This window comes from Rhamphochromis sp. 'chilingali' (genome assembly GCF_963969265.1).
Source record: "Rhamphochromis sp. 'chilingali' genome assembly, chromosome: 1".
Classification (NCBI taxonomy): domain Eukaryota; kingdom Metazoa; phylum Chordata; class Actinopteri; order Cichliformes; family Cichlidae; genus Rhamphochromis; species Rhamphochromis sp. 'chilingali'.
Genome location: NC_137929.1, coordinates 35,354,914 through 35,365,204, shown reverse-complemented (window position 1 = coordinate 35,365,204; position 10,291 = coordinate 35,354,914). Strand labels below are relative to the sequence as shown.

General features: G+C 39.5%; 1 protein-coding gene across 2 annotated transcripts in view; it reads right to left on the bottom strand.

Moving 5' to 3' along the window:
- Positions 1-7,707, bottom strand: part of LOC308392339 (thialysine N-epsilon-acetyltransferase-like) — a 32,405-nt gene extending 24,698 nt beyond the window's left edge. For both annotated transcript variants that reach the window (XM_080875315.1, XM_080875314.1), the window contains exons 1-3: positions 7,492-7,707; positions 7,022-7,073; positions 4,501-4,584 (exon numbers count right to left, since the gene is read on the bottom strand). In XM_080875315.1, the coding sequence (XP_080731441.1) occupies positions 4,501-4,584; positions 7,022-7,073; positions 7,492-7,554 (199 nt within the window). In that variant the 5' untranslated portion in view covers positions 7,555-7,707. The remainder of the gene's footprint in view (positions 1-4,500; positions 4,585-7,021; positions 7,074-7,491) is intronic.
- Between the last annotated feature and the right edge of the window lie 2,584 nt (positions 7,708-10,291).

The window sequence follows — 10,291 nt, the reverse complement described above, 5'->3', positions numbered from 1 at the left end:
GTGAAGGATGTTCATACCCTGTTCTTTCAGCTGATGACAAGCTCTAACTTCATTTTCTTTACCATAGTTTGTTTCAAAATTCCCACGAAAGGAAGGGTACATGTGCTCAGATAAAAATTTGTCATTTTTTGTGGTGGCACGTACTGGAACTTTTTTAGCAGAGCTTGCTGTAAGTCTGATTTTCCTGCAGTTGTGCCACAAATCAGATGCACTTTGCTCTTTTGTTTCTTCTTGTAATTGTTCTGCTTGCTCTTCAGAAACTTGAATGTATGCCTGGTAGAATGCCCTGCATGGATTACAGCTTAATTTGTAACTGTGTGCTTGGTGTGGCTGAAAAAATTGCTCATCAACTTTACTGTTGTGGTGAGGACCTGCAGATGGCGAGGCATTGTAACACTTTCCAATTAATGTGTTCTTGAGGAGGAAAAGTGGCTTCACTGGTGCTTTGCTAACACTGTCAATAAAGTCTTGATGTGTAAGGTGATATGGTGTGTTAGGGAGAGATTGTGTCACTGCAGTCCGGGAGTTCACATCATACTGCTGCTCTGCCCTGTGATGTCTGAAGTTTATCTGGCTTAGACGTTTAGGTTCAAGGTTCTTTGCTGTCCCTGCATTCCACCTGCGCTGCTCGTCTGTACACGCAAGCCCTGTCTTTCCACTGATCGCAGCATTCTGCACCTGTAACAAACATTAATAGTTTTTTCTCACTGTCAATACTCAAGATTTAACATAATGAGGAAGTTTACACTAACAAAAGCAGTACACGGTCGGTGTCCTGCATGTTATAGATATGACCCTGGGTCAGTACACCTGAATCATATCCAAAACAGATATAAACACTGGCAAAGTCACTCATATTATCCATTTCATATTAATAGTCAGTTACTTTTTGATGCAGAAATATACATCCACAGTCTAATTTTTTTCAAAGTAGTGTGTGTGTACAAATATACATATTTATAAACAAACATGTATTATACTACCCTGTGTCACTTCTTATAACTATAGTTTTTCTTGTCTTGTAAATTTGACCTTAATGTGCAGTCTTTTATTTTTTTTATATTTTATCTTCATGTGATTGTACAGCATACAGCCCACCAGTGTTGGTCAAGTTACTTGAAAAAAGTAATCAGTAACTAATTACTGATTACTTCCCCAAAAAAGTAATCCCGTTACTTTACTGATTACTTATTTTCAAAAGTAATTAATTACTTAGTTACTTAGTTACTTTTTAAAAACACGATTTACAACCTGAAGAGGTGATAAAGCGATAGATCTTTCAGCCCAATTCTACTTTTTCTACATAATCCATCATACAAAATGTAATCAAATGGAAAAGTCTCTTTTTAAAACTTGTTTTATTAGTTTTAATCTTTTAACTTTATGCATCAAGCAAAAATTTAATTATATGCAACATTCTCTGACTTGAATAAATTAGTTTAACATTTAAACCTATTTTCTGCACATTCCAGCACATAAAATAAAATATTTTTTGTGTTTACACTCACTCTTTCAAATAGATGCAAGTAAAACACAGCAGAAAATAAATAAAGTCAAAGACTCAGCGGTCCTGTTGCTCTATTTTCACCTGTAAAGCAGGACTGCGGTAGGCGGAGGGTTACCCTGGTGCAGGTGTGCCGCGGTCAGTTGAAGAATCCGCGAGTTTCTCTGTGAATTTCCCATTACGTCGTTGCGCACTCAGTGCTTGCTTGGAAGTTTAGGGGTTTTTTTTCGCTGTAAAAAGAAGTTTTCTTCCCACGCACAACGGACACTAATGTTTTTGTCACTTTTTATGGAATCAAACTCAAAGTAAGGTCAGTACTTCCATGCTTTAAACGCTGCATGCTCATACTCTCTCCCACAATCGATATGCGATCCATTGTTGATCTGCACACAGCTGTTGTCACTAACGGCGCACTCGCTTACGTCACTGTCGTGAGACATTCTCGCAAAAAATCACGGTTTTAGTAACGCAGTAACGCAGCGTTCCTACGGGAAAGTAACGGTAATCTAATTACCGTTTTTGCAATAGTAATCCCTTACTTTACTCGTTACTTGAAAAAAGTAATCAGATTACAGTAACGCGTTACAAGTAACGCGTTACTGCCCATCTCTGCAGCCCACACAAAGTTAACGAGTGGCTTTCACATGTAAACAGTGCTCCACGTAATACTTGGCTAGATGGCAGTAGCGTGACTCCTTAATCACAGCCTTTGACCAGTCCAGTGTTTCTGTTTCAGTGATTTAAACATTGTGATATCCAGATAAGTGATATACCTTCCACAGAATAGCAGCCGCATGACTACATGATCTCCCTAATCTGGCGATACAGGAACAGCCGACTGTCTCCACTACTCCACTTTCTCTTAGCATTGCCCATGCTAAGTGTTTCGCTTGATTAATACTCTGGCTCGGCTCTACAGCTGCTTTAAGAAAAATAAAGTCGCTTTGTTTGTTGAGCAGTACTTTATCAATTTTGTTGCTGTGCAGGTAATTATACGCCTCGCTGCTCTTGTAATTACGTAATTCCTCGCCATCAACGCCTTCGGAAAATACAAGGTAATTAATGTCGATGTAGCTAACATCGGGCCATAGTTTCATGTCATCTACCCACTCCGTGAGAAGTGACGGGTGAGGCACTGCAACTGAACTGTCCTCGCTGCTTTTTAAAACATCTCTACTGTGTATCCACCTTCGATGTGTTGCCATTTACTCCAGGTAAAAGAAACTGCAGTGAGAGAAATCTTTATCAACAGTGAAGGTGTAACCCCGCAACTGTCAACAACAGCGCAAGCGGAAGTAAAAAACCGGCTTCCGCTATGAATCGGGGTAATGGCGCGAAATCAGAAATACTGTGGATACCTATGTGAGACATCATATGTTAATGAACCTATGCATATTCATGTAACCACAATAAAAGGAGTGCTATAGGGCTTTGGAGCGTGATGTCACGGGGGTGGGCGTGGAAAGGATTTTGGCCCGATCCGCCATTTTGGGGGTCTAAGTAAGGAGCGAAAGCATAGCCATGGTTCGTACTTGCTGTGTGGTCGGCTGCAATGTTCGATCTTACGACCGGCACGGGAATAAGTTTGGATTGTCTTTTTATGCTTTCCCAACCTGGAAGCAACATGAAGGAGCTCATGTATCGGATATTACCAAACGAAGGCGTCTAGCCTGGATAGCAGCCGTGAGACGAGCTGATATCAAGTTCTGTTACGTCTCCAGATATCAGTTGGTGTGCTCAAGACATTTTCATTCCGGTAAGTTCTAAATATGTTCACATCACACTTTATAGCTGAATAATATCATCGTTGGTGGTCTCGGAAGTTATAGAATTTGCGATCAAACATCGAATGGAGTGACTTGATTGGTTGATGTAAAGACAATAAATGAAATGAGACAGGAAGGACACAAATTGGCGTTAATAATTTGCCCGATTATCAATGTGTTAATTTGCATCTACTTTACAATTATGGGCATATAATATGATAACGATATTTTAGCAGTTCAATGATAAATGTATAACATTAATTACGGTGGGGGGTGGAAAATGGCTATTTCACTCGATGCACTCCAGCTGACTTACCTTGGTATGAATGACGACGTACTCAGAGTTTGGCGGCTTGAAAATAGCCAAATCTTGCACCCAGCCATTTGTAAATTGGATGTGCGCCTCCAGTGACTTGTAATCACGAAACTGGTTCGCTGTGTAACCGCTTACTCCACAAACAAGATACGTGAAGATATCGGGGTAGGACAGTGGCGGTAAGTCGTCTGGGTCTTTACTCCACTGCCGTATTTCATATGGGTCCAGATTTGCGATGCACTCTATTTTTTTCAAGTACCGCTGCTTCGCCTCTGGACGCAATCGGTCTCTATACCGTCCGTTTTCTTTTGAGCTGCTTTTAAGCATGTTTCTTGTCGTCGTCGTTCCAACACAGTGTGTTTGTTTTGATTCGTAGACCCCGAAAATGGAGCTGCGCTCCCACAATGCATTGCGGCGTGACGTCAACTCCAAAGCCCTATAGGGAACCTGGCTGAGAGTCTGACGGAGGTCAGGTCTCCCTCATGCATGAGTAACACAAAGAACTTCGCCTGCTTGTGTCTTGCTTTGCTGTGTAGTTAAATTGTCTTGTTCCAGCGGTGGGCCTGTGCTAGACAGACCCATCAACCTGCTTTGCAGCTGATTATCTGTGCAACATAAGTTACCACCTTTTTGAACCACCTTTGTAAGCCTATAAATCCGAGATTAAACCTGAAGGTACCCCACTAAGGCCTAGATCCTACCTCTAATTAAAGTTCTGTCTTGAGTTTCTCTTCATGTTTTTCCTGTTGGCTTGCTGCATTGGTTACTGTCTTTTATTTTTAAGATTTCTTAAAGCATAGGTTCATATTAAAGTGTATTTTATATAACACTCACCAATTAGTTGCAATTTTTTGTCAGATACTGTAGCTTGTAAGAGTGTGGGTGAAAACTCAATGTCAGACTGTGTCCCTCACCCTCTTTGGTTCTGTGCTGTTCTGGCACCTCAGCGATTATCCCATGAAAGAATGGGTTGTTGGAAAAACCATCTTGCTCCAAGTCTGAAAAAAAAAAACAATTACAGACAACTAAGCATGGCAGATATGTTGGCAGATAAGATTTCTGAAATTTAGGTCAGACAAAGGGGAACTTTAGTTTATATTAACAATAAGAACCTATTCATTAAACTGTAATCTTAAACCCTTATGTCAGAAAATATGGTGACAATGCTTTTTCTCAAAGGTCCATAAGTTACAAATTTTAGAAGTAAGCTTTCTGGGAAAAAATGTTGGTTGCAGAAAGAAATGACTCATACAGAACTATTTTAGTACATCTATTGAGCTTACAAAAATCTAACTGAACAACAAACTAAATTATATTTAATCCAAAAACTTAATTTTTTGCTTGGAAGTCTTTTTCATCTGGACTTAATTCAGCTAAACTCTTAAGAGAAAGTCAACATTACAATGAGATGCATACAACTCTATACTAATTGTCATTGTCTAATTTAGATTGAGATACAAACTGGCAGTGTATCTCATCACTGTGATTATCACTGACCCATCACAAAATGGTGAACAATGTTACAGGCAGCATAATGTTCTCCACAGATTCTCCAGACCCTTTCACTTGTGTCACATGCGCTCAGGTGAACCTACTCTCATCTGTGAAAAGCACAAATCCCTCATTTAGACCTGTCAATTCTGGTATTCTTGCACAAGTGAGCAGATAGATTTCTGCTAATGGATTAAGGACCTTCTATGGCCCTGTCCAGCTCTCCTAGAGTAACTGCCTATCTCATGGAATATCCTCTAGGCTGTGCTGGGAGACACAGCAAACCTTGTGGCAATGGCATGTAACTTCCCATGCAACCTCTGAAGGGTTCCGGTATCCCCTCATGCAACCACTATTGACACTGATCCTAGCCAAATGTAAAACCAATGGGGGAAAAAACAGCCAGAAAAGATTGGAAGGGGTAATCATTGCGCTCCACTTCTAAAACCATTCCTGTTTGGTGGTTGTCTTAGTATTGCCCCTGTAGAGAATCTGTTGTTAATTTCATTACCAATAGTCCAGACGTTTAACTGACTTGATGCTATACTATATTTAAAAAGTACTCCTTTGATTTTTTTGAGCAGTATATTTTGCTTCCAAGCACCCAAACTTTTTTGTCATTTTTAAAGTGGTCTTCAGCAACAGCTCTCCAAGTCTTTCCCAGAGTCTCTTGTGCTGGCCCTTAATTTTCTGTGTTTGTTTTTCTCTCCCTGGGTGTGTGAGTCTCTGTAGGTGTTGTTGTGTTGCGTTGTTACCTTTCTCAGCGCGGCTCCTCCTGCCTTTCTGCCTGTTTTTATTCATTAAATAACCCTTCTCTCTGTGCCGACTGCGCCACAAAACCTTTGAGTCCTGATTTGTGTATGTGTGCCCTGGGAAGGCGCAATACCTGACTGCTTCTGTTGGAACTCAAACACCTTAACACCAGTTCCCCTACTATCTTTATCTTGCACAACTTTGTAAATATATCTGTTAAACTTTTACAGTGCCTAGTGCCTGGGTGATTATTATGTTAGTTTATGAAAAACAGATCTGGCCATCATGAAGTGCAGTGTTTGTACTTGAAAAGATTCCTCTACAAATAATAATCTATTTAACCACCTAACAGAGGTGTGGATAATTCAAGGTTAACAAAATGCACCTAGCTCAAGGAATGAATCAGTGTTGTGTCTACACATAACATTAAAATATATCTTCACTTCATTACTAGCACCCTGTCACAAAAACATTTCTTTAGTCCATGTATGAAAAGTGTCAGAGATAACACGGTTTGACAGCCATGGTGTGGCCTTAAAAAATGTTAATAAACTGGACAAGTTGAGGAAAAAGGAGACCTGAAAGGTCTGAAAAACTAACTACAGTAGATGAACAGCATCTGAAAGTCTTCTTTTTCTTTAAGAAAATAGGAAAAAAAAATCCAGCAAAGACTTGATACAGGACCTGATAGATGCATTTGGACCTTCAGTTGATCCACCTAATGTTCACTGAAGCTTCATCAGAAATGGTCTCAGTTAAAGACTGGCTTATAGGAAGCCATTCTTAAGGAAGGGACACAGGGAAAAAGGGCTGAGGTAATTACACAAGAACAGGACTGAAAATCACTGGCAACAGGTCTGATGGAGTGACATATCCAAATTTGAAATTTTTTGTTCAAATCGTTTTTGTTGATGAATAAAGGCAGTCATACCAAATCTTGACTTTGTTTTTGCCTTATAGACTGTATTTCCATGTACGTGTGCACACATTGCAACAAATCTCTGCACCTTTTTTCCATTTTGCTACCAAGATATAAAGAAATGAAGGGCGACGGGTAATTTTTACAACATCAAGAATAAACTTTGGACCTCTACTTGGATATTATATTGGCCGTTATCTTGTTTTAATAATGCAATAAAACAATAAATTTATGATCAAGGCAGAGAACTGCGACATAACTACGTACACTACCTCTCTGGGTGATTTTCACATGGTTTGCCACTTTTTCATATTCTGCCAGTTCCTAGAAAAAAATAAAAGTAGCATTAGCTGTCATAATTTATTATGATTTCTCAAACATAGCTATTCCTCATCTGACAGTAAAAATGTCATTAACAAGCAGCTCATTAGCCTGTTTGCACTGAAATGAGCTAGACGACCAGAGTTCATCAAATACTATCTCATTAACCTAATAATAACAGCATTATCTTGTTTATGTAAAGTTGCACCGAGGTAAGGTTGCCAGTCATTACAAGCTACTAAACGAATCATCCACAGCTGGACTCCATTGTGCACTGTACACAGTCGAAACTCTAGACTAAATATCTCACTGTCGTACATTTAACACTAAATTAATACTAAATATCATAAGACATTTCTTAGCCTGGAGTGTGGACTGTGTGCAGTCAACAGCGACTGCACGTCCGCATGTGTTGGCTCACTATAATCATCCGCGCGATGTCGTTGCAGTCGTCTACATTGGCTGCACGAATGGAGAAGTCCATGACAAGATGATCTGATTTAGAGTTGGTTACAGTCCCGCGGTGCTGTTCCGCTCTGTTACAGGATGGCTGGAGAGAAACGGGAGATTAACCGACTTCTCCCTGGACAAGCACGACAGACCTCTGCTACATCTTCTTCTTCTTCCTTGATTTTTACGGCAGTTGACATCCGTTTCAGTTGCTTTACCGCCCCCTGGCTGTATCCCAATTCAGGGCCTTAAAGTACGCAGCCTTAACGGTCCTCAAGGGCCGCGTACTCAAAGACCGCTAAGGCCGGATGTGCGAGGCTTGTAGGCTTGTGAAACGGGACGGTCTGGCCTCCGTCGCGCTGCCCAGGTTGCCTAGCAACCAAGATACTAAACGCTGGAAACGTGTCATACAGCTTTGTTTGACAGAAATGAAGGAGAAAAAAATGTTTTGTTCATTTTTTTGTTTCTACATGAGATCTGTGTGATTTGTTGAGTATCTGAGGCTGAGACCATGGAACTGTAAAACATGATTGTTGGGCTTCATTTCTGTACTGAACAGTCATTTTAAGATTAGTTAGTAAATAACAATTAGCTAATGTTGTTCATGAGACTAAAGTCATCTCATTTTGGTAATGTAAATATAATATGGCCAATATTATATTTATTATATTAATCATTATTAGCTATTACAGCAGTGAGCTTGAACTCTGTGTCAAATACTGAGCTTCAGTAAAGATTCAAGTTGCAGTTATTTATATTTCCTATCACCTTAAATCTTCACTCAAACACAAGTATATTTGACAGTGTATATATAGATGTATCATATATAAGAGAGAAATATTGTTCGTTCAGTATGTTGGCATTACTAAATTTGGCTCAATGCTTACATATATGTGGAAAAAGAAAATGTACGAGCTGTGATAACTGTTTCTGATAGAATGAAGAGTAGACTGATATATCAAATATTCCTTTATTGGGTGAGAAAATCAGACCATGTCATAACTGCTTTAAGTCATACAGAATAGATATCAGAGCCTTAAACAGGCTGACTTCTGCTAAATGGGTCAAAATGGGCAGAAAGTATACAAACACATAACATCCTTATAGAATATGATGTAACACTATAGATCAACTTACCTCAGAATATATAAAGCATATAAACAATTACAGCAATATGATGCAACAAACACAGCAGTACTACTAATCCAAAATACTCAAAGCTTCATAGAACTGAAACAAACATTTATTTTAGGTCCATTCTGCTGTTGATACATACTTTAGGTTTCTGAATATTAAACTTGTTGCTGCTTTTCATAGTGTTTAACTTGAAGGCCCTGAGTACTTTCTCCCACACTGAAAACACTGGAATGATATAATTATTTGAACATTACCTAATAAGACTGATTCAGGACAGACAATTAGTTATTTTAAACTTTTCTAGCAGTCCTTCACAAACAGGGAACAGTCTGTCTATTCTCTCCATCTGTCAGCTGCTGCTGGCTCTTACCCCTCCTCTTCCTCACACACTGCTGAGTTTGTCCTGGTGGATCATCAGGGGTGCAAAGCCTCACAGATGATGTGCAGCAGTGGGTCCCTCAGTCTGTCCTCACTCTGGACACTTGCAGTTGTCACACATGGAAATCAAATGTATGATAAGCTGCAGGATTCAAACACAAGTGTACCTTATAAATACATGTTCATACTTTTATTACACAATCAGAGAGAAAGAAACAGAGAGAGAGTGCAGGACAGACAGACAGGTGACAGTCTCAGGTGTATACACTGCTACAAAACAGCACAAGAGAAGGAGGATTTAGTGTTTGTGTTATTACGAGTGCTAAACAAGAAGAGTTCCCAGATGGTACAGTGGACACATGTGTGGCTCCTGTGATTAAAGCATCTTTCTTTCAGCTTAACGAGTGAACCGTCAGCTTGTTCAAACACATGTTAAAGTCAGTTTGGCTCGACACCACCGAACAGAGGCAGCAATATAGCTAACATTAACAGTGCAGTGAATCCTGCTTGTGCCGTGATATTCAGGACTGCAAACCGAGCAGCATTCACTGACTTTCAGCTTGTTGTGTTTGTGGATATATGACTGACTTTAATTATCCACAAATTCATCACATTCTCTGTAAGATTAAGGTCGACTATTGGACGGCGTATATTTTAAAGTAAAGGCTTTAAAACCAAGTTAGTACAAACATCGCTAATGTCACATAACTTTGCCGACATGTGGCCAACAGTAATGTTTTGTTCTTCATTATTAAACACTTGCACATACATAAGTGACATAATATTCAGTACTTACTTTTAAAAGTTTACTCTTTGGCCGCTCTGCTTCAGCCGTTTTTTTCGACAAAATTATCCACACCCACCGCCGCGCTATGAAGTCTGGGATATGTTGGGCCACGAAGTCTACAACGCCACATCCTTAAAATTCAGGGAAATGAAGGACGCTGTTGTTGTCACTACCCATTTAAGGATGTGGAATTGTACATACAATCAATATCAGACTCCACCAACAAAAAGGCTCTCAAAACAATATATATATGTGAATTTTTGCATGTATTCATATAATTATTACTTTTTTCTTTTTACCCCTGGTTTTGTGTGTTCATGTTCTGTTCTTTTGTATACTTCATCTGTTCGTATGTTGTATACTCAATGTTTGTTAAATAAAGTTCTTTAAAAAAAAAAAAAAAAGTTGTCACTACCCAATCCGTACCAGATACCCGATCCGTACCGGATACCCGATCCGTACCGGAAAC